The sequence below is a fragment of the Alexandromys fortis genome, unplaced genomic scaffold, assembly GCF_014885135.2.
Source record: "Alexandromys fortis isolate MF-2015 unplaced genomic scaffold, M_Fortis_MF-2015_v1.1 scaffold_154, whole genome shotgun sequence".
Lineage (NCBI taxonomy): Eukaryota > Metazoa > Chordata > Mammalia > Rodentia > Cricetidae > Alexandromys > Alexandromys fortis.
Window position 1 is genome coordinate 871,254 of NW_026068040.1, and position 25,128 is coordinate 896,381.

Here is a 25,128-nt window from a genome sequence, read left to right on the forward strand (position 1 = left end):
TATAAGAATTAGCCAATAAGAAGTTAGAACTCATGGGCCAGGCAGTGTTTAAATAAATACAGTTTCTATGTGATTATTTCAGGTGTAAGCTAGCCGGGAGGCTGGGATGGAACAAAAGGGCCCGCTCTCCATGAAAAATGAGTGTCAGAGACCTGCTCACTCACCTGCTCATGAATATAGTATATATACAAAGGTGTGGCCTCTGAGTGGCCCTGTGCTTGCTGCTTCAGTCTCTGTGAGCTCATTTGAGCTTTCTCAATTGATGTAGACGGCCTTGTTCTTCTTGTGTTCTCCATCCCTCTGGCTACTCCTTTTCTGCCTCCCCTTTCCCAGGGTTACTTGAGCTCTGAAGGGATTTATGGATGGAGACATCCCACTTAGGGCTGTGTGTTTCAAGGCCCTCCTCTTCATAATGTTTAGCTGTGAGTTTCTGCCCCCCCCCCCAAATCTGCTGCAAGCAGAAGCTTCTCTGATGATAGATGATCCAGACACTGATCTACGAGTATAGCAAAATGTCATTAGGAGTCACTTTACTACTACTGAATAATCCAATTAAAATGGGGTGCAGATTTAAACAGAGAATTCTCAGTAGAGAAAACTCAAATGTCTGAGAAACACTTAAAGAAATGTTTAAGATCCTGAGGCAGCAGGGAAATGCCAATCCAAACTACTTTGAGGTCTGTCTTAAACCTGTCAGGATGGCTCAGATCAGAAGCACAAGGGACAGCTCATGTTGCTGAGGAAGTGGAATAAGAGGAGCACACACCCATTGATGCTGAGAGAGAAAAATACTTTTTAAAATTAATAAAAAGCATAGAATGGTGCCAGTATTAGCTAAGGAGACATGGTGCTGTTTCCTACCACTGAGAATAATACCCGTTTCCTACAAACTGGAGGGAATAAGGTTGGAAACGAAAAAAATTGAGGGCAAATAACTCACTATGGGCTTTTTTTTTTTTTTTTTTTTTGAGTCAATGGTTCACTGTGTATCCCTGGCTGTTCTGGAACCCACTCTGTAGACCAGGCTGACCTTGAACTCACAGAGATCCTCCTGCCTCTGCCTCCCTAGTGCTAGGAGTAAAGGTATACACCACTTTACCTGGCTAGACTTTTTTGTTTTTTATTTGAGACAGACTCTTATGATTCTTAGACTGACCGCAGGAGAAGATGACCTTGAACTGCTCATCTGGCCTCCACTTCCACCTGCATTTCGTGCCTGTCTTAAGCCAGGGTTGTGTGCATGCTATGCAAGCAGAATTCTACCAATTGAGCTACATCTCCAAGCATCCAAGCACATTCTTGGATAAACATTCAAATGCATATTTGTGTGTGTGTGTATGTGTGTGTGTGTGTGTGTGAGAGAGAGAGAGAGAGAGAGAGAGAGAGAGAGAGAGAGAGAGAGAGAGAATGTCTTTGCTTAAATGTTTTATGGAAATAAAGGCTATTACAGAAGCAGTAAAGCACTTTCTGATTGTAAGGAAATCATCCCACAGTGGGAAAATACATGGAGAGATGCTTCCTGTATGAGACTGGGGAACTGAGATCCCATGGAGAACATAGGTAGAGTCCTAGCCCAATACAGATGATGTGAGATTGATTTGAAGCTGGAAGTTTGGAAAAGAACTCAAAGAGATGACTTTTCATCTGGACCAAGATAACTGGGTACCACTCTGAGGTGCACAGATGAGGGTAAAGGGAGCACAAGGTCAAGGAACTGCGTGAACAAGATGCAGAGTGTCTTGAAAGGACCAGTCACCCATCCAGCATTTCCAAATAACAATAGATATTTTTTTGGAGTGACTATTGTGAATTAGTATCACTTCCCATGGGTCATCTGATTGAACTTTTTGACTGAAGTCTGAAAGGAAATACCAGCATTAAACTTGCTATACAGATGAAGGAAACAGAGTCACAGATCATAAAGATGCTCACTCAAGACCCCACAGCTCGAATGTGAAGCATTGGAGTCTGTACTCACAACCGCTATAGGCTAATGAAGACAGGGAAAGTAGAAATCCAAGTGGGACGGCACCAAAGAGCAGAGGGCCTCCTCTGCCACCCACCATCAAAGAAGGAAGAGGAATTTTCTTATGTGAACTTGAAGGGGGAAATGCTTCCCAGTTATTAAGGTTATTTTGTGTGTTTAGTGCTGGACTATTCAGTGTGGTGGCCTCAACCACATGTGGGCATGGGCATTAGAAATATGGCTAGTTATGAAGTGATTTTCTCTGTGTATAAGATGTATGCCAGGTTTTAAAGATTTCACGACAAATGAATGGAAACTCACTCATGTGTCTTGATGCACATGTTACTTCAGATACGCTGGTTGAAATACAACATTTATAAAACTATTCATGCATTTTTTCTTTTATTAATGGAGAACAATTCTATCTTACCTATAGATAATAAAATGTTGCCTTCATTTTATTTGCTCTGGGCAGTTGGACCTTGGGTGATTTAAAACTTGTGGTAGGTGTTTTACTAATGAACTCTGATGAAGGGCTTCCTAGCCACAGTGGTTTTTTAACTGTATGCTTTCCTTGCTTTCTGGTCATTTGCAAGAAAACTTTAAAGAAGGCTTCCCCTTTGCAGGGGTTTGAGAAGCCCAAGAGTTTCCCTTTTCAGCTGTTCCCAACCACAAACAAACGCTCAATATGCCGTGCTCTGTGGACAAGGAATTCACATCGCCAGGGCCGAAAGGGGAGACGTCAAAACAATTTCCAGTCCCGAACGGGGTGCAGTTCAAAGGATCCCACAAGAATGGCACAGGTGGGCACAGCGGGTCGGGCTCATCGTCAGAGAGCCCAAGGAGTCGAAAGGAAACTCTAGCTACAACCCTGACATGCCACAAAACCAGAGTTATAATGCAAAGTAATTTAGCTTCCCCGCCTATCTGTCACCATCTCATCTTAAAAAAACGTGTGAAAATACGTAATCCTGAGGAGCCTTCGATTAGGTATAAATACCGGCAGAAAGGGAGGTGCAGAGTACAGCTCCCATCAGCCCATCAGCTACTAGAGAAGACAAGCCAGCCGAGTCCTCTGGACCCATTGGCTTGATACGGGTGCTCCAGACTCTCACGGCCTTGGCCTTGCTCGGAGACGATGACTGCAACACGCTGCATCTTGGCTTTGTTGCTCTGCCTCACGCAGGCCATTTCTGACGGCGAGGGCACACCCATTAAAGAAATAGAGACTCTGAAGAAATATTTTGTAAGTATGAATTTGTATCATGCTTGTATCGAAAATGACTGGCGTTGACTTGCCACTGTCAACACTACAGTGGCGCCTCTGGTCCACAGTCATTTTGAGAAGACGGGTGTTATGTTGCTATTTGCCGGTGAGGAGCCTTTTGACTTAATGATCTTGATATTGATTTGACTTCATTCAGTTTGCTATAGAGACTGACAGGGCATTTACAATCTTCCCAAAGATGGGCAGAGTATGAGTATGAGATACTCATCATTTTGTGGTTATTAATTTGTTAACATTTACTCACGATAAGGAGCATTCTTATGCTCATGGTTGGCTATTCATTTCTCATTCCTCAGACTACTGTGAAAGCGATAGTGAGAGACGTGTGTGAGAGAGAGATGAATATTGCCACTAAAAACACTCAGGGAAACATCCCACCGCTTAAAAGGAACAGAAGGCGAAGTTCTTAAAAGTTTCTGCTTAAGAACGACCCCTTGCATACACTTTTCCCTAAAGAGTGAGTTTTGAAATTCTGCGAGTGAACTATCACTGAAACCAGCCGTTTACTGAGGCCTGAGAGGAGTTATGTTTCTTAGAGTTTTACATTTTTTTCTTTTGTGGATTTCCTTTCAAGTTAACTAAGGATAATGAACATATATTTTTTTACTCTTACAATTTTATAATTTGTCTAGAATGTATGCTATTACACATATAGCTGTCATCATCATATTCAAGCCTTCACAGTCAATTTTATCCTCACGGTGCAAATCAAAGTGTCTCACACACGTGTGTGGAGCTACCTTTTAAAGCAGCTGCTCAGACCTACGAGTGCAGACTGATGTCACAGAAAGTGTGCCATAAGGGGGCAGTGTGCGCAGTGGGGTTAATTTGATGATGTTTTCTATCTCTCTTAACTTGAGAGCAACTTTCTTTAGCGCACTCCAGCTATTTGGGGTACTTGAAATCTCATCAGCATTTTTGAGTTTATTTGTGGCCTTACGATTCAAGATTAGACTAGTAAATGCTAAAGCTGCAAGAATGAAAGAGTCCTTGGCTAAATCTAACATGAAGCCTTTTGGGGATGCTTGTTAGAAGTAAATGGAGGCGCTGAGCAGGAAATCAGCAGTTCTTGCCAGCAATGAATTGAATAAAACTCAATAGATATTTTTGGGGCAATTGGTGAACTAATTAATTACAAATTAAATTTCTTCTTTTCCACAGAACTCCACTAGCTCTGATGTCGGTGAAGGAGGGGATCTCCTCTTTGAGATCTTGAAGAACTGGCAAGAGGTAAAACTGCTGTCCCCTTTGCTCATTCTCCCTGTCGTTTCTCTTGGACGGGCTCCCATCAGACTCTCTCTGTGCTCTTGTCTCCCAAGGATGGTGACACAAAACTCATCGAGAGCCAGATTATCGCCTTCTACTTCAAACTCTTTGAAGCCTTGAAGGACCACGAGGCCATCCAGGACAGCATGAACACCATCAAGGCAGATCTGATCTCTAACTTCTTCAACAACAGCGAGGCAAAAGTGAATGACTTCGAGAAGATCGCTAAGATTCCGGTGAGGCAATTTGTACAATGGAGTTTTGTGCTGTACTGAATGATCAGATGGTAGAAATTGGCTATTGAACAGTTGATAAAGCAGGGAGAGGAGGCTCTGTCTGAGATGTTTCCTCACTACGGGCATGCTGGGAGGGACTTTGTCAACTTTGGAAAAACACAGACATTCAAACCATTGCCCACAGGATGGGTAAATGGCGTGAGGAGGAAGCAGCCGAGGGAAGCAGTGAGCAGAGCCCCTGTGGTCCCCCTGGGTGTGTGATGGAAACTCTCGCTTAGGATGGGAGGCTGTGTGTTAGTGGAAAGAGCAGTGGGAGGGAGCGAGAAAGCTGCGCGCTCTCCTCCTCCCAGCCAGGCCACAAGGAACTGTGAGTCCGGATGACTCACCTGCCCGGCTGCACTGCCGCTGCAGTTTCCTCGTCTTGATAGGAACCAGCTGGGATCACTACAGAAGCTTAGTCAGAACCAAACCAGACCTGCACAGTGTCATAGGTAGAAAACGAGGATGAGAGAGGAGAAAGTAGTGTCCTACCCCTGGTCTCTGGTTAGCCTCTCATGCTATACGGTCCAGTTTGTTTTTAGGGGAAGGAATGGTAGACACCCTTTGTTAGGATTACTTTGATGTCTTATGAAAGTCGTGTTCAATTAACTTTCAGATACGGGGGTGCTTCACCTATCCCATACTTTCTCTCGTGAAGCCACCCTAAGCCTTTATGGCTTCCAGAATCAGAAAGATAACCTGAAAGCATAAAGACAAATCTAAAATTTTTAAATTTTATCCCAAAAGCAAAGGCATTCTAAATGGCAAATGGGCTCAGATGAAAGGGACAGGCGTCTTGCTGTGTTTTGTGGCCTTATATTTTGTGCCCAGCTTTCGGTCTACCTGAGTCGGGATCACATCTCAATCATCAACTAGAGATGGATAAAGTCATTGTTCTTAAGTCACTTCCATGCCGGTTTTGCTGTTCAGCTATGGCTAAGACTCTAGGATTCTTGGCAATGTATTTGAGAACTGGGAAATGAATTTGTCTTCACAGCACAGCTGGTAGAAACTTGTTATTCCTAAGGCCTTGGAGTAACTCTCTGGAAACCCTGGTGTTGTGCTTCTTATGGGTGATCTTGAACAAGCTTGCAACTCTTGTCCTGTTTTGTTGCACCGTCAATGCATTTTAGGAACACACACATACACACAGCTCTGAATCCTTCGTGGAAGAATAGCAAGGAAGTCAGAGTATTTCCAGCATTAGAAAAGCATACAAACAGGGTTCATTTTTATTAAGCACGAAGTTGCCCAAGTGGCCATCCTGCTATGAACGGAGAAGTTGTTTAAGTAGTTAAACGAATGGTATAGAAGGCAGAGAACAGGAAATACTACCACACCTCCAATAACAAGTGTTCATTGTCAGCAAATCGATTAGTACCAATATGAATAGAATTGGTGTTTATTTTTAATCCCACCCTAGACATGATGACACTGGTTTGATTTGGGAGAAATCTAAAATGATACTTTTCATTTATTTTGGACTTGGGATTTTTTCCCCCCTAGTATTCCATTTGTGTTGATAACTCTCAAACTATGAGTGGTATCTGAATCTCTTGAAGGAACTTAGCTCCCAAAGGCATGGGCCTTCTCCTTCATGCACCTGGGTCTCTGGGATCCTTGGTAGATCCCCAAAGCATTCTACTATACCAAGGGGAGCACTGACCATAGGAATTTTTTTTGTAGTCTAGAAAGGACTGAACAAGCCTAAGGTAGTAGATCTTGTAGATAAGAAGGTCACTCCCCAATCACTTCACCAGAAAGCACCTTTCAGCAGATTCAGTGTCTGTTCAGGTTTAGGGTCACTGCAAGCTCACTCCCGCCCTGATTCCAGCCAGGAATCCTTTTAGTGTTCCATTTTGAGATTTCTGTAGTGGTCACATTAGTGATAGGTACGTGATATAACCCACCCATTCCCTCTTGTACAACCTAATGACCCCTGTAATCTTAACTGCTGAAGAAGTGATTACTACAAGTGACAGGATTACATTGTTAGACAAGGTTGCTTTTCTTAAAAGGAATATTTCCATTTTCACTAATCATGGTGTTAAAAGAAGAATATCCCAGTAGCTTGCATGCTTGGAGTTAATTCCATCTTTTCCACCGACAGGTAGATGACCCGCAGGTCCAACGCAAAGCTGTCAATGAACTCATGAAAGTGATGCACCGACTGTCGCCGAAATCGAGCCTGAGGAAGCGGAAAAGGAGCCGCTGCTGTTTCGGGGTTGGAAATCGGCCCAATAAGAACAATCCTGCCAGCGCTGTTTGAATTATAAATCTAAACCTATTTATTAATATTTAAAGTTATTTATATGGAAAGTATATTTTTAAGACTTATCAACTAGAAAAGTATTTATGATAGCAACTTTTATGTGATGAAAATGGATTTCTATTGATTAATATATAAGTTATTTATAATTTCTCTATCCTCAACTCTCTCACTTGACCATTTGTTCTCCCTGAATAATTAACAAAGACTGTGTGATTGAAAGGTTGTATCCCAGGGGCCAGTTAGCCAGTTGACTGAAGCTGGACTGTAGGTGGTACACTTATGTACAGTTGAAATGACGCCGTGAGGTGCTGCGGACTGAGAGCTTGTCTACACTCTGAGCCCGTCCTTCACAGCAGACAGACAGCGCTTCAACATGTCAGGAAGTGCAAACTGTCCCCTGAGGAAAGCCATTTCTCCCACCTGGTGCTTCTGAATACCGCTAAAAACTGTGACTGCACCCAAGTGTCAAATAATTCACTTGTTTGTAGTTCTTCACTCTCTAATATGTAGAAATAAAGTGTCCTTGCATAACTAGCCATGCTGTGTCAGACTTCTTCTGTGAGGCTGCTCGGATGAATGGGAGGGAAATCAGCCATTTTTAGCCGTGGGAATCTTGGAGCTGCATTAAGTCCCATTGAGTGTGGTGCTTTTCTCTACTGACAACTGGCTTTTTTTTTTTCTGCTCTGGTTGGCAGCTATTTAAATTTTCTTTCAAAGGGATATGTCTAATTACATCACCATTCAACATACAACTCTTGCAGTGGGAAGGATCCAAATTGCTGAGCCTGGCATTTGAGTTTGCTTCTGTTCTGTCTTCCACACTAGGGTTCCCGCCTACATTTGTGCTGGCAAACATCATGAGTATATGTCTTAGAGTTCCTATTGCTATGAGAAAATACTATGACCAAAAGCAACCTGGGAAGGAAGGGGCTTATTTCACCCCTTAGATTATAGTTCATCACTGAGGGAAGCCAGGGCGGAACTCAAGGCAGGAACCTGGAGGCAGGGACTGTATTGGACGCCCTGCAGGAACACAGCTCGCTGGCTTCCTTCTCATGGCTTGCTCAGCCTGTTTTATTATACAACTCAGGACCATTGGTCCAGGAGAAGCACTGGCCCACACTGTAGGCTGTGTGCTGGGCACACCTATACCAATCATTTAGAAAATGCCCTACAGACTTGCTCACAGGCAATGTGATGGAGGAAATTTCTCTGAGGTTCCTCTTCCCAGATAACTCTAGCTTGTGCAAAGTGGGCAAGCTAATAGGCACAGTGTGGCAGAGTTTAGTTCTAGGGAGAAAATTCTGGACTGGAACTAAGATTGAACCACTGTAAGCAGTGTGACATTTAATAACTACTTTAATGTTCTCTAATCTTTCATTAATTTATTGGAAAAAGGAACAGGTCAATGTGAGTCTTCCTCACAGCATTGTGTGAATTCCTTCTTTCACACAGTTGTAACTTTTTTATGGTACCTGATTAGTGTCTAGGTAGTGAGATACTTAAGTCCATTAAAAACACCCAGAGATCCCCACACTTGGAGAACTTGAACAACTAGGAAATAGACAATGAATAAAATACATTATATTCACTCAAGCCGAATGGTTGTTTTGAAAATTCTTGTTGCTATGGGAAAATAGAACAGAGCAAGATGAAGGAAATGGTCTCTCCGTGGGATGAAGTGAGCAGTACGGAGGTTTCAATAGAGTAATTGCAGTCTCCAAATCAAAGAAAAACCACGCGAGGAGGAATTTGCAAGGGTGATGCGCACTTAGATTCCAGGAAAGGCAACTATCCTTGCAAAGGCTTTGGAGTGAAGATTATTCTGGCCTGAAAGAAGAAACTGCAGACCTTCAGGGCAGTCCCAAAAGATGGAGGAGGGGACAGCAATCGTCACAGGAGGAGGTGAAGTGTGGCCAGTCTGTGTGCCTTTCAAGTACCAGGAAGCTCATGATGTAACGACTTACATGTGCTCTGAGTTGTGAGTTCCAGAAAACCCTGTGACCTGGCACAAGATGGTCTTATAACATGCATAGGAATGTGTTATGTGTAATGGTGTAAGCGAATGGAGACAGATTGTCAAAATATAGACAGCTTTAATGGAGGAATAGACTTACAGAACCACCGTTCCCGTGGAGACCAGGAAAGCAGAAGCGAGTGCTGGGAGCACACTCGCCAAATTTATGGGCAAACTTTAGCCTGAGGCGAACACGCCCCCTAAGGGGTAGGACTTATCCCTACATCTCCCCCTTTTGTCTAAAAAGACAGAACTAAACCAAATACAACTATATACAATAATAACAAATAAATATAACAAACAATATTGAGAATCAAAAATTTTGCTAAACATTCTATCTCAAGGAGTCTAAATAATGTAGAGAGTAACTACAATTATATAATCTTCAACTCCATCAAAGATCCAAGAAGGGAATAAATATTACTTAACAAACGAGATATATCCAAAATGTGTAACAATTGACAGAGACAACTGACTACCTGGGCAATCACCCAAAGTCTCGTTTGCAATGTAGAATCAACCAACTTTGGCTAAGGCCTAACATAACTGACATACCATTATTAAAGGCAAGGAACTTTTCAAAACTATCTTACCCTGTCTTAGCAGGATATGACAGTCCTGTTGTATCCATTGATGCAAGCTCTGTATCTATGTCAGTGGTTGAGGTATGGGCTTTTCTTAACCCAAAGGCCAGTTCTGCCAAGAAGACAAGCTCCCAGTGGAGTGTCTTTGGTACTCAACGTTCTCTCGGGAATAGAGCAGTGTTGCCAGGAGCAATTGTGTCTCACTATCACGAAACTCTGAGTTATATTAAAGGCCATATTCTACAGCTATTCAAAGAGGTTGAAGCTTATCTATCTATACTGAGTATAATCTCTATATATCTAAAGAACCTGATTAGTCTAATTATAAATGACAAACTTAGATGACTATTAATCTATATAATTCTCAATATCTATCTAACTTAAAGACTAAGATAATAAACAACTGTGTAACAAATGAGGATAATGACCTCCAAATATAAACACTGTACAAATATACATTGCAACATGGTAAATATATATCAATACACAAACATTATATAAGTATCTTAATCAGAGGTAGAAATGTATACTGCAAAATGGTAAATATATACAATATATATCAATACAATATATGTCAATACATAAAAATGTTTTAAACAGAGGTAGAAACATGCATGCATACAGTAGTCAATATAATTTAACTTTGTATCAATATACAAGAAACGATACCAATATATTTGTCTAAAAACAGTAACTCACAATTATAAATCTATTATCCTATCGTCCCTCTTTTTTTTTTCCAAAATGAGCCCTGAGCTTATAAAATCCCTCCCCCAAACTCCCAACCCCTAAATGATGTCCCTAAACCTAGGGGCAAACTTTACTGGGAGAGGAAACGTCGTCCTCTAGAATTACTTCCAGCTGTCATGGGGGCAACATTCTTTCTGGGGGATCCTGTGAAAGTAAAATGATGGTTAAATTTCAAGATCAATGTCTTTTAAAATTGCAAATAGTCTCTGAGTATTTTGTGGAGGTCTGGCCAGAATGTTGTACAAGATGTGCACCATTTCAGCTAACCAAGTTGGGATCGTCTTGTGCAGCTGGTACCCAAAACAGGTCTTGTAGTAGCGCTATCAGTATCATGACGTCATATCAACCAGGTAGAGTTGTTGTGTGGGGCCCCATCTTCTTCCTGGAAACTTCTAATGTCACTTCAAGAAAAACTCCTTGTTCATTGTAAAAATCTTAAACATTAATCATATAGACATACATAGATATAAATATTCAATGAAAGGCATGATAGATATATTCAATGAAAAGTATGATAGATATGAAGAAAAGCAAAGATGTTTTCTAAAGCATATTTCTTTCTGTCCCATATCATGGCTCTTGACATGAGACAGAAACTCCAGAAACTCTGGGTTTTTCTCTTACTAACAGGCTTGGAATTGGAGAGGGACTGAGCCAGAGTACAACTTCAAAACCAGCTTTACATATTTATAAAGAAATGTTTAATAAGACATATATGTAAAAAATTAATACTTACAAAATGTGTCCATCCATCAGTAATTAAAGATTCAGGGTCCCTTAATTTCTTTTAAGATGAGTATTTTCCTGTGGAGATAAGAACCATGCCCCCAACCTATCTCTATTCCTTACCATCAGTATGCTCGCCGTCCTTGTGAATGAATTGTTATTTATCTTTTCCAAGTGGCTTCTCTTCTTCAAACCGAACCTTTATTAATGTTGACGGTATCCACAATTTTTCCTCACCTGTGGAGATAAGAGCAAAACCCCTTCCCCAAAGCAGCACATCTCCTGGCTTCCATTGTGACGTCACCACATCCTTGAAATAAACTGGTTGATTTAGTTCAGTAGACTTTTCCATTATCCAATCTCTTTCTGCAGCCGTTGTTCCCTTCTCATTAGCGTTGAGAAAATTCAAGGTTAACAAAGCATTATATAACCTATTTCTGGGGGTGTTTTCCTCCCCTTTCTGTTTGTTCAACATATCCTTTATAGTTCGATTTGATCTTTCTATGACTGCTTGACCTGTAGGATTGTATGGTATACCTGTAACATGCTTGATATTGTAATAATCAAAAAACCGTTTCATTTTCCTAGAGACATAAGCAGGACCATTATCTGTCTTTATTTGTGTAGGTATACCCATGATAGCCATGACTTCTAATAAATGAGTGATTACTGAATCAGCTTTTTCTGAACTTAAAGCAGTTGCCCACTGAAAGCCTGAATAAGTGTCAATGGTGTGGTGAACATACTTCAATTTGCCAAATTCTGCAAAGTGGAACACATCCATCTGCCAGATTTCATTCCTATGGGTGCCCTTTGGATTAGCCCCTGCTGGCAGTGGCGTTTGGTTATAGAAAGAGCAAGTAGGGCATTTCTTTACAATCTCCTTAGCCTGTTGCCATGTAATAGAAAACTCTTTCTTCAAACCCTTGCTATTAACATGATGTTTTTTATGAAATTCAGAGGCTTGTAGCACACTACCAATCAATAACTGATCAATGTCTGCATTACCTTGTGCTAGAGGACCTGGCAGACCCGTATGGGATCGGATGTGTGTTATGTACATAGGGCAGAGCCTGTTCCTGATCAAATCTTGAACCTGGATAAACAATGAGGTTAGTTCTGTATCATCAGGTATAAATTCAGCAGTTTCAATATGTAAAATAACTCTTTCTGCGTATTGCGAATCAGTAACTATATTAATAGGTTCTCTAAAATCCCTTAGCACCATAAGAATGGCATATAATTCTGCCTTCTGGACAGAATCATAAGGACTTTGTTCCACCTTACCCAAGTCTTCCGATTTGTAACCTGCCTTCCCTGTTTTATTGGCATCAGTATAGAATGTACGGGCTCCAGTTATTGGAGCATCACGGACGATTCGAGGAAGGATCCATGAAGTTCTCTTTATGAAGTTAAGCCTCTTGCTTTTTGGATAATTGTTATTAATATCTCCCAAAAAACTAGCACAAGCTCTTTGCCATGGTTCATTATCTTCCCATAATTTCTTTAGTTCATCAGCAGTGAAAGGCACTATAATTTCTGCTGGGTCTATGCCTGCTAATTGACGAAGTCTCAGCTTTCCTTTTATAATTAACTCGGCGACTTTTTCCACATAAGTTTTCAGTTTTTTACTTGGTTTATGTGGTAAAAAGATCCATTCCAAGATAATATCATCTCTCTGCATTAAAATTCCTGTAGGAGAAATTTTGGATGGTAATATGACGAGAATACAATCGAGCTCTGGATTCACCCTGTCCACATGTGCCTGTTGTAATTTTTCCTCAATCATCGTCAGTTCCTTTTCTGCTTCAGCTGTTAATTCTCTGGGACTGTTTAAATCTTTATCACCTTCCAAGGTTTTGTTCAGATGAATTATTAGATCAGGTGTTATCCCAATAGTTGGTCGTAGACTGGAAATGTCTCCTAACAGTCTTTGAAAGTCATTAAGAGTCCGTAAGCGATCTCTCCTAATTTGTGCCTTTTGTGTCTTAATTTTTTGCAAACCTATTTTATAACCTAAATAATTAACAGAATCTCCCTTCTGTATCTTCTCAGGAGCAATTTGCAATCCCCATTTAGGTAAAAGTATCTTTATTTCTTCAAACAGTCTGTTCAAGGTATCCATGTTTGAATCGGATAACAAGATGTCGTCCATGTAGTGGAATATTATAGATTCAGGAAACTTCTTGCGTACTATTTGCAATGGTTGGTTCACAAAATATTGGCACAAGGAGGGGCTATTTAACATACCCTGGGGGAGGACGGCCCAGTGGTATCTCTTGGAAGGTTGAGAATTGTTGTAAGTAGGCACCGTGAAGGCAAATTTTTCTCTATCTTCTTTTTGTAAAGGTATGGTGAAAAAACAATCCTTTAAATCAATAACTATAAGAGGCCATCCTTTTGGTAATAAAGAGGGCAAAGGGATTCCAGATTGCAGAGGACCCATAGGTTGAATAACTTTGTTGATAGCTCTGAGATCTGTCACCATTCTCCATTTACCTGATTTTTTCTTAACCACAAATACAGGAGAATTCCAAGGACTGGTAGATTCCTCTATATGTCCAGCATCTAATTGCTCTTGTACCAGCTGTTCTAAAGCCTGTAACTTTTCCTCAGCTAGAGGCCATTGTTTTGTCCATATTGGTTTCTCAGTCAACCATTTTAGAGGCAATGCTGTTGGTATCTCTGAAGGAGTTTCAATTGTTTGTTCTTGTACGGCCCGAATGGCCGGTTTTCTCCGTTTGTAATATCTTTTAATATTATTCTCAGAAATATAGGCTCTAGAATTAGCAGGAATGTTAATTTGGGTATTCCATTGTTGTAATAGGTCACGACCCCATAAATTCATTGCAATACTGGCTACATATGGCCTTAATTTCCCTATTTGTCCCTCAGGCCCTATACATTCAACCCATCTCGTGCTCTGTCTTACTCGAGATAGGGTTCCAATTCCCAGGAACTGAACATTTACATTCTGAAGAGGCCAATATGGATGCCAAGATTCTGGGGTAATGATACTTACATCAGCACCTGTGTCCAGCAGGCCAGTAATAAAAATGCCATTTACACACACTTTCAGCTTAGGTCTTTGATCATTTATAGAAGTTTGCCAAAACACACGTAACTCATCTTTCTGCTCATTATCGTTTGTAACAGTAGGCATGAGGTTTCCTAATTGTCCTGACGAGGCACGTTCTCTGCAGAAACTGGAAATGACTGGACCATGTTTGCCATGGGGGCCTGTGAGGCCCCCCCTCTCACGTTTCCCGTCTGTATCAGGTTTCCTTGTCTATCTCTTGTAGATCTACACTCATTCGTCCAATGTCTACCCTTTCCACATCTTCTACATAAACCTGAAGGCTGAGTCCTTCTATTTCTGTTATTTCTAGAAGACGCATTATTATTGTTTCTGAAGGTCCGTTGTTTACAATTCCTTCTCATATGACCCATTTTGCCACAATTAAAACATTTGGTATTCTGATGTCTCCTTTTACCATTGGAAATTGCTTCCTCTACCCATGCTTCAGTGCCATAATCAAATGTATCAACATCCAGTGTATGCAAGACCCATTCTTCCAAGGGTGCTGATCTGAACCTTAAAGGCCCCAAAATCTTTTTGCATTCCACATTTGCATTTTCATAAGCCAAAGACTCAATCATTATACGTCTTGTGTCAGGGTCAGGTATCCCTATTTGTACAGCCTTAGTAAGTCTTTGTAAAAAATCACTAAAGGGTTCTCTCTGACCTTGTTTAATCGTAACAAATGATTCCATTCTCTGTCCTGGGTCTTGTACCCTGTCCCAAGCCCTTAAGGCTGCTGTAGTGCATATGGAGAGTATGCTTTCATCCAAATTAGCTTGTTCCTGAGGATCGGAAAAGAGTCCTTCACCTAGAATTTTATCTAGGGAGATGTCACTTCCCTTCGCCTTTTCTTGCTGTTCTAAAAGTCTAGCCTCTTGCCTGAATAAGCATTTCCATCTTAACTGCGTCCCACTCTCAAGGACTGCAGAGGTCATCTGGGTCCAGTCTAAAGGCGTTGGTCTGCTCATTATGGCCCAAGATTTTAGCATCTCTTTAACAAAAGAGGAGTGCATCCCGAAAGCCGTGACAGCCTGTTTAATTTCTTTGAGATCATTTATACGGACAGGCTCCCATGTATCTTCCTTAAGGATCCTAGGGTTTTTGGAACCAATCACCTTCTCTGTCGTTATTACTGGAAAGGCAGGTAGAGGTGTAGATAGAGATTTGTGGAAATTGTCCCGGAGGGATTTACCCACAGATGTAGTTAAAACTTTCCTTTCTACCGTTTGTTCTTCCTCATCAGAATCAGAATTTAGAAATTCCTCAATCTTTTCAATTCTATTCACCATTGCCTTCTGCAATGTCTGTATCTCCTGTCCAGAATTATGTTCCAAAGCCCTCATTGAGGATTCTAAAGTATGAAGTTTGTCCGTTAGAGATAAGTTCTCATCTTTGGACATGATTTTTATGGCATAAACCGTGCCTTCTTGTATTGACAATCTTTCCACCACTCTGTCATAAGCTTTAGACAAAAGTTGATTTTCCCATTCAACCGATTTAATTCTCTGAGATAATGTTTCAGTCCCTTCAGAAAGTGACTGATGAAATTTACGATTTAAATCAGCTGTTCCTTCTTCCATAATAATAAATTTCTCCTTAATATCAGCCTGAACCTTTTCTAAGTTTTTTTCAGTCACCATTGTCTTGTTAAACAAAGTTCTGTTCTCTTCCTGTAGAACTTTAAACTGATTCATGAGAAGATCATTGTCATGCTTAATCGTTTGTAGATGTTCAACCTCTGCCTTAAGAATCCTGGATTCATCTCCAATAGTTTTTAGATGTTCAACCTCTGCCTTAAGAATCCTGGATTCGTCTCTTAAAGACTCTATCAGACTTTTGTTGTCAAACCACTTAAGACCAAGGAAAACTACTAATCCCAGAAGGATCCATAGATGTGGGGTGCTAGACACCTCTTGTAGGATCTCCCACATGGCACACTCAAAAAGGTTATGGAAGTTGGAAGAGGTGATATTATCAGACATTTTATTTATAAAAGGAAAAAAAAAATTTTTACCTGTAATGACTGGTTCCTGCCAGAGGTGGCGAAAGAGTCCACTTGAATCCACGTGGAGAATTGATCTGAAATGAACCTCAAGACTGAAATTTATACAAATGACCCCTTGGGGCCCAATGTGGCGGTTTGTGTTGTAAAACCGCGAATATTTAAGCTTCCCTGTTCGGTTCCAAACGTCAAAGCAGAGAGGGAGGGGTTAAGTCCTCTGCTCTGCGAGAGGAACACAAAGAGCTGCCTGCGAGCCGCAGCAGCCTAGAACCGGTGGGGGAGGTGCGCGGAACAAAGCCGTGCCTGCTAACCTCAAGCGGGCGGGCGCTGGAGTGCCGAGGACTGCGGGGTTGCGGCGGGAGCCTGGCGGGCGGCGTCACCCGAGGCGGAGGGGGCGGAGTGGCTAAGGCGATCGCGTTCGGGGCCGCGTTCGCGTCCCGAGCCGCGCGGCTGCGGGCGGGGGAAGTCGGCAGCCTGTGTGCCTGACCTGCTGCGGACACAGCGGGGTCGTGCCCCACGTTGGGGGCCAACTGCAGCGGTCGGATCAATAAATCACCAGTAATTGATATTTAAACAAATTTAATAACAAAACAGACTCACAAAACCAAGGTTCCAGCGGGGTAGCCAGCGGAAACAGGAGAGCAAGCGGAAGGGCCCGCGCAGCCTCTGCCCGCACAATATATCAGTAAACATACGCCTGAGGGCAGCCCGCCCCCAAGGGGAGGGCTTATCCCTACATCTCCCTCCTTTTGTCTAAATAAGACAGAACTAACCTAAATACAACTATAAACAATAATAATAAATAATAGATATAACAAACAATATTGAGAACAAAAGTTTTACCAGACATTCTATCTCAAGGAGTCTAAATAATGTAGAGAGTAATTACAATTATATAATCTTCAACTCCGTCAAAGATCCGAGAAGGGAATAAATATTACTTAACAAATGAGCGATATCCAAAGCGTGCCATAAATGACAGAGACAACAGACTACCTGGGCAATCACCCAAATTCTCGTTCGCAATGTTGAGTCAACCAACTTTGGCTAAGGCCTAGCATGACTGACATACCATTATCAAATGCAAGGAATTTTCTTAGAATTATCCTACCCTGTCTTGGCAAGATAAGAAAATCCTGTTTCATATCTTTGTCAGTAGATGAGGTATGGGCTTTTCTTAACCCAAAGGCCAATTCTGCCAAGAAGACAAACTCCCAGTGGAGTGTCTTTGGTGCTCAACGTTCTCTCGGGAGTAGAGTGGTGTCGCCAGGAGTAATTGTGTCTCGGCACAGAATTCTAGGTTAGCTTAAAGGCCATTTTCTACAGCTCTTTAAAGAGGCTGAAGATTATACTATCTATACTAAATATAATCTCTATGTATCTAGAATACCTTATTAACCTAAAAATAAACATGAACAACATAAAATTCTCAATACCTATCTAACTTGAAGACAAAAAAAAATAAACAACTGTGCAATACATGAAGACAATGATCTTCATCTGTAAACAATGTCATTACATATCAAATGTAAACAATGTTATTACATAAATAGTATCAGAGGTAGAAATGTACATTGTGATATGGTAGATGTATCAATACAATATAAGTATACTCTTATACAAAAATAGAGGTAGGAACACTCACATTCAATATTCAATATGTCAATATACAGGAAACAGTACCAATACAATTTTCTAAAAACAGTAACTCACAAATACCAATCATCCCATCAAACCAGTTAATCCCCCCTTTTTTTTTTTTTAACATACCCCTAACTCCATAAAACATCTCCCCATCCCCTCAACCCCAAACCAACCACTAAAAGATGTCCCTAACCCTGAGGGCAAACTCTGTTGGGGGAGGGGACGCCGTCCTCTAAGATTGCTTCAAGCTGACATGGGGGCGATGTTCTCCTTAGGGGCTCCTGTGAAAGCAAATGATGGTAAAATTCCCAAATTAACCTTTGGCCTAAGAAAATTATAACTAGTCCCTGAGCGCTTTGAGAAGGTCCGGCCAGAGTGTCGTCAAAAAATGTGCACCATTCGAAATTGTCTTGTGCAGTTGGTACCAAAAAAAATTATTAGCACGTAGAAAAGAAAAAAAAAAAAAAAAAAATATATTCAATATATTCATGACGTCATAAAAACCAGGTTGAGTTGATGTTGTGGGGCCCCATCTTCATCCTGGAAACTTCAAAAATTACTGTAGGAAAATTTGTTGCTTGTTATGGGAAATTTAGACACTAACAACAAGGACATATACTGACATATAAAGAAAGACACAGATACGAGGAAAAGCAAAAACAAAAAACAAAAAACATATATACATAAATATATAAAAAATCAATACTTACGGTATGTATATAATGTTAGTTGATCCTTAGTAGGTCGTAACTATTATCCATCCATCAGTAATTAAATATTCAGGGTCCCTTAAAGTCTTTGAAGATCAATATTTTCCTGTGGAGATAAGAAAAGAACCCTGCCCCCAACCTATCTGTATTCCTTACCATCAGTATGCTCGCCAACCTTGTGAAAGAATTGTTATTTATCTTTTCCAAATGGCTTTTCTTCTTCATACCGAACCTTTATTAGTTTTGTCGGTATCCACAATTGTTCCTCACCTGTGGAGATAAGAGCAAAACCCCTTCCCCAACGCAGCACATCTCCTGGTTTCCATTGTGAGGTCAGCACATCCTTGAAATAAACTGGTTGATTTAGTTCAGTAGACTTTTCCATTATCCAATGTCTTTCTGCAGCCGTTGTCCCCTTCTCATTAGCGTTAAGAAAATTCAAGGTTAACAAAGCATTATGTAACCTATTTCTGGGGGTGTTTTCCACCCCTTTCTGTTTATTCAACATATCTTTTATAGTTCGATTTGATCTTTCTATGACTGCTTGACCTGTAGGATTGTATGGTATACCTGTAACATGCTTGATATTGTAATAGTCAAAAAACCGTTTCATTTTCCTAGAGGCATAAGCAGGACCATTGTCCGTCTTTATTTGTGTAGGTATACCCATGATAGCCATGACTTCTAATAAATGAGTGATTACTGAATCAGCTTTTTCTGAACTTAAAGCAGTTGCCCACTGAAAGCCTGAATAAGTGTCAATGGTGTGGTGAACATACTTCAATTTGCCAAATTCTGCAAAGTGGAACACATCCATCTGCCAGATTTCATTCCTATGGGTGCCCTTTGGATTAGCCCCTGCTGGCAGTGGCGTTTGGTTATAGAAAGAGCAAGTAGGGCATTTCTTTACAATCTCCTTAGCCTGTTGCCATGTAATAGAAAACTCTTTCTTCAAACCCTTGCTATTAACATGATGTTTTTTATGAAATTCAGAGGCTTGTAGCACACTACCAATCAATAACTGATCAATGTCTGCATTACCTTGTGCTAGAGGACCTGGCAGACCCGTATGGGATCGGATGTGTGTTATGTACATAGGGCAGAGCCTGTTCCTGATCAAATCTTGAACCTGGATAAACAATGAGGTTAGTTCTGTATCATCAGGTATAAATTCAGCAGTTTCAATATGTAAAATAACTCTTTCTGCGTATTGTGAATCAGTAACTATATTAATAGGTTCTCTAAAATCCCTTAGCACCATAAGAATGGCATATAATTCTGCCTTCTGGACAGAATCATAAGGACTTTGTTCCACCTTACCCAAGTCTTCCGATTTGTAACCTGCCTTCCCTGTTTTATTGGCATCAGTATAGAATGTACGGGCTCCAGTTATTGGAGCATCACGGACGATTCGAGGAAGGATCCATGAAGTTCTCTTTATGAAGTTAAGCCTCTTGCTTTTTGGATAATTGTTATTAATATCTCCCAAAAAACTAGCACAAGCTCTTTGCCATGGTTCATTATCTTCCCATAATTTCTTTAGTTCATCAGCAGTGAAAGGCACTATAATTTCTGCTGGGTCTATGCCTGCTAGTTGACGAAGTCTCAGCTTGCCTTTTATAATTAACTCAGAGACTTTTTCCACATAAGTTTTCAGTTTTTTACTTGGTTTATGTGGTAAAAAGATCCATTCCAAGATAATATCATCTCTCTGCATTAAAATTCCTGTAGGAGAAATTTTTGATGGTAATATGACGAGAATACAATCGAGCTCTGGATTCACCCTGTCCACATGTGCCTGTTGTAATTTTTCCTCAATCATCGTCAGTTCCTTTTCTGCTTCAGCTGTTAATTCTCTGGGACTGTTTAAATCTTTATCACCATCCAAGGTTTTGTTCAAATGAATTATTAGATCAGGTGTTATCCCAATAGCTGGTCGTAGACTGGAAATGTCTCCTAACAGTCTTTGAAAGTCATTAAGGGTCCGTAGGCGATCTCTCCTATTTTGTGCCTTTTGTGTCTTAATTTTTTGTAAACCTATTTTATAACCTAAATAATTAACAGAATCTCCCTTTTGAATCTTTTCAGGAGCAATTTGCAATCCCCATTTAGGTAAAAGTATCTTTATTTCTTCAGTCTGTTCAAGGTTTCCATGTTTGAATCGGATAACAAAATGTCGTCCATGTAGTGATATATTATCGATTTGGGAAATTTCTTGCGGATAATTTACAATGGTTGATTCACAAAATATTGGCACAAGGAGGGACTATTTAAATACCCTGGGGGAGGACGGCCCAGTGGTACCTCCTCGAAGGTTGAGAATTGTTATAAGTAGGCACTGTGAAGGCAAATTTTTCTCTATCTTCTCTTTGCAAAGTTATAGTGAAAAAAAACAATCCTTTAAATCAATAACTATGAGAGGCCATCCTTTTGGTAATAAAGAGGGCAAAGGAATTCCAGATTGCAGAGGACCCATAGGTTGAATAACCTTGTTGATGGCCTTGAGATCTGTCACCATTCTCCATTTACCTGATTTTTTCTTAACCACAAATACAGGAGAATTCCAAGGGCTGGTAGATTCTTCTATATGTCCGCCATCCAATTGTTCTTGTACCAGCTGTTCTAAATCCTGTAACTTTTCCTCAGCTAAAGACCACTGCTTTGTCCATATTGGTTTCTCAGTCAACCATTTTAGAGGCAAGGCTGTTGGTATCTCTGAAGGGACATCAATTCCTTGTTCTTGTACAGCCTGAATGGCCGATTTTCTCCTTTGTAATATCTTTTAATATTATTCTCAGAAATATAGGCTCTAGAAGTAGCAGGAATGTTAATTTGGGTATTCCATTGTTGTAATAGGTCACGACCCCATAAATTCATTGCAATATTGGCTACATATGGCCTTAATTTTCCTATTTGTCCCTCAGGCCCTATACATTCAACCCATCTTGTGCTCTGTCTTACTCGAGATAGGGTTCCAATTCCCAGGAGCTGAACATTTACATTCTGAAGAGGCCAATACGGATGCCAAGATTCTGGGGTAATGATACTTACATCAGCACCTGTGTCCAGCAGGCCAGTAATAAAAATGCCATTTACACACACTCTCAGCTTAGGTCTTTGATCATTTATAGAAGTTTGCCAAAACACACGTAACTCATCTTTCTGCTCATTATCGTTTGTAACAGTAGGCATGAGGTTTCCTAATTGTCCTGACGAGGCACGTTCTCTGCAGAAACTGGAAATGACTGAACCATGTTTGCCATGGGGGCCTGTGAGGCCCCCCCTCTCACGTTTCCCGTCTGTATCAGGTTGCCTTGTCTATCTCTTGTAGACCTGCATTCATTCGTCCAATGTCTACCTTTTCCACATCTTCTACATAAACCTGAAGGCTGAGTCCTCCTATTTCTGTTATTTCTAGAAGATGCATTATTATTATTTCTGAAGATCCGTTGTTTACAATTCCTTTTCATATGACCCATTTTGCCACAATTAAAACATTTGGTATTCTGGTGTCTCCTTTTACCATTGGAAATTGCTTCTTCTACCCATGCTTCAGTGCCATAATCAAATGTATCAACATCCAGTGTATGCAAGACCCATTCTTCCAAGGGTGCTGATCTGAACCTTAAAGGCCCCAAAATCTTTTTGCATTCCACATTTGCATTTTCATAAGCCAAAGACTCAATCATTATACGTCTTGCGTCAGGGTCAGGTATCCCTATTTGCACAGCCTTAGTAAGTCTTTGTAAAAAATCACTAAAAGGTTCTCTCAGACCTTGTTTAATTGTGACAAATGATTCCATTCTCTGTCCTGGGTCTTGTACCCTGTCCCAAGCCCTTAAGGCTGCTGTAGTGCATATGGAGAGTGTGTTTTCGTCCAAATTAGCTTGTTCCTGAGGGTCAGAAAAGCGTCCTTCACCTAGAATTTTATCTAGGGAGATGTCACTTCCCTTCGCCTTTTCTTGCTGTTCTAAAAGTCTAGCCTCTTGCCTGAACAAGCATTTCCATTTTAAGTGCGGCCCACTCTCAAGGACTGCAGAGCTCAGCTGGAGCCAGTCCAATGGCGTAGCTCTGCTTGTGGATGCCCAAGACTTTAGCATCTCTTTAACAAAAGAGGAATGCATCCCGAAAGTCATGACAGCCTGTTTAATTTCTTTGAGATCATTCATACGGACATGCTCCCATGTATCTTCCTTAATGACCCTAGGGTTTCTGGAACCAATCACCTTCTCTGTTGTTATTACTGGAAAGGCAGGTAGAGCTGTAGGTAGAGATTTGTGGAAATTGTCCCGGAGGGATTTACCCACAGATGTAGTTAAAATTTGCCTTTCTACCGTTTGTTCTTCTTCATCAGAATTTAGAAATTCCTCAATCTTTTCAATTCTATTCACCATTGCCTTCTGCAATGTCTGTATCTCCTGTCCAGAATTATGTTCCAAAGCCTTCATTGAGGATTCTAAAGTATGAAGTTTGTCCATTAGAGATAAGTTCTCATCTTTGGACATAATTTTTATGGCATAAACCGTGCCTTCTTGTATTGACAATCTTTCTGCCAATCTGTCATAAGCTTTAGACAAAATCCGATAGTCACATTCAGCAGTTTTGATTCTCTCAGTTACTATTTCAGTTCCTACAGAAAGGGACTGAAGCTTACAACCCAAATCAGCTGTTCCCTCTTCCATAGTAATGAGTTTCTCCTTAATATCAGCCACTAATGTTTCAGTTCCTACAGAAAGGGACTGGAGCTTACGATCCAAATCAGCTGTTCCCTCTTCCATAGTAATGAATTTCTCCTTAATATCAGCCTGTAATGTTTCAGTTCCTACAGAAAGGGACTGGAGCTTACGATCCAAATCAGCTGTTCCCTCTTCCATAGTAATGAATTTCTCCTTAATATCAGCCTGTAATGTTTCAGTTCCTACAGAAAGGGACTGGAGCTTACGATCCAAATCAGCTGTTCCCTCTTCCATAGTAATGAATTTCTCCTTAATATCAGTCTGTACCTTTTTTAAATTTTCCTCAGTTGATCGAGTCATGTTAAACAAAGATCTGTTCTCCTCCTGGAGAACTTCAAACTGATTCTTGAGAAGATTGTTGTCATTCTCAATTGTTTTTAAGCGTGCAACCTCTGCTCGTAAAGACTTTATCATATTTCTATTATCAAACCATATAGTGCCAAGGAAAACTACGAATCCCAGAAAGATCCATAGAGGTGTGGTGATAGACACCTCTTGTAAAATCTCCCACATGGTACAATTAAAAAAACTGTTAAATTCTTGAATGGTAACGTGTTCAGACATTTTAATTATAAAAGAAAATTTTTTCTTTTACCTGCAATGACTGGTTCCTGCTGGTGGTGGTCTCTGTGGTTTTGGAGCCTGTCTTGGAACTAGCTCTTGTAGACCAGGTTGGCCTCGAACTCACAGAGATCTGCTTGTCTCTGCCTCCCGAGTGCTGGGATTAAAGGCGTGCGCCACCACAGCCTAGCCGGCCTCGAACTCAAACTCACAGAGATCCGCCTGCCTCTCTGGATATTATGGGCCTGAAGGCCGAGTGTGTCTCGGACTCAGCCCTGGGGCCCGAGTCACGAACTAAGAAAATGACACCCGGGACGCGCTTGAGTCGGGGGCAAACTAGCCCGACCTTGGACGCCAAAATGTAAAGGTGTAAGCGAATGCAGACAGATTGTCAAAATATAGACAGCTTTAATGGAGGAATAGACTTACAGAACCACCGTTCCCGTGGAGACCAGGAAAGCAGAAGCGAGCGCTGGGAGCACGCTCGCCAAATTTATGGGCAAACTTTAGCCTGAGGCGAACACGCCTCCTAAGAGGTGGGACTTATCCCTACAGTTATGAACTTGAATTTATAATCACTTACATAAACAAGAATGATGGGCAGAACGAGATGATTTCTGCTGGCTTCAGGACACACAGGGGTGGCAAGATTAGGACTAGGAAGGGATGCAAGAGGTTAGGTATCATACCACATGGTAGTACTGCCTGGAACACTTTGCGTCAAGGGGTCATTTCAGTCCTCAACAATAATCAGTGGTTATTGTACTATTGTTGTGTAACTAAGCATCAGGACTGCAACTTGATTGCAAAGCTTTAAAATCTTGTAGGCAGCCAGAATGAAAAGAAAAGTAGACTAGCGTTGACATGGTGTGACATACATGAAACACTGCTGGTTAGATATCAAACTGATTGATGCAGACTTTAAAGCAACTGCAGATGGAAAGTTACTGTGAGATGGTTTAACTTGGACCACAGAAGAGATCATATCTATGGAAGGGTTGGTTCCTTTGTCAGATCATAGCTATGGGAAGGGTTCTTTTGTCAGATCATAGCTATGGGAAGGGTTCCTTTGTCAGATCATAGCTATGGAAGGGTTCCTTTATTTTGAGAAGTGATTAATTACACAGTAGAAAGGGTAGGGTTAAGCCAGTCTGGGGCTAGGTTAAAATTTTCTCCTTTTCTCTGAGTGAAGGTGACATCATTTGGACCAGATTCTGAGACATGGAGAACCGTACTGTATTACATGGTG

At 40.9% G+C, this 25,128-nt stretch overlaps 2 protein-coding genes across 2 annotated transcripts in view; one reads left to right on the plus strand and one right to left on the minus strand.

The window, feature by feature from the left end:
• LOC126515692 (uncharacterized) overlaps window positions 1-24,078 on the minus strand; it is a 107,383-nt gene extending 83,305 nt beyond the window's left edge. The window contains exon 1 of the mRNA XM_050165524.1: window positions 22,502-24,078. Coding sequence (XP_050021481.1) covers window positions 22,502-23,882 — 1,381 coding nt within the window. The 5' untranslated portion in view covers window positions 23,883-24,078. The remainder of the gene's footprint in view (window positions 1-22,501) is intronic.
• Ifng (interferon gamma) lies at window positions 3,060-7,501 on the plus strand. The gene is made up of 4 exons (XM_050165492.1): window positions 3,060-3,212; window positions 4,416-4,484; window positions 4,574-4,756; window positions 6,906-7,501. Exons 1-4 carry the CDS (start codon window positions 3,105-3,107, stop codon window positions 7,062-7,064), a joined length of 519 nt encoding a protein of 172 aa, XP_050021449.1. The 5' UTR covers window positions 3,060-3,104; the 3' UTR covers window positions 7,065-7,501.
• Window positions 24,079-25,128: the final 1,050 nt, after the last annotated feature.

Bases quoted from the DNA above. Each gene is read 5' to 3' on its own strand.
- Ifng (XM_050165492.1), top strand. From the start codon at position 3,105: ATGACTGCAACACGCTGCATCTTGGCTTTGTTGCTCTGCCTCACGCAG. The intron at 4,485-4,573 runs GTAAAACTGCTG...TTGTCTCCCAAG, and splicing joins TCTTGAAGAACTGGCAAGAG to GATGGTGACACAAAACTCAT. The intron at 4,757-6,905 runs GTGAGGCAATTT...TTCCACCGACAG, and splicing joins AGAAGATCGCTAAGATTCCG to GTAGATGACCCGCAGGTCCA.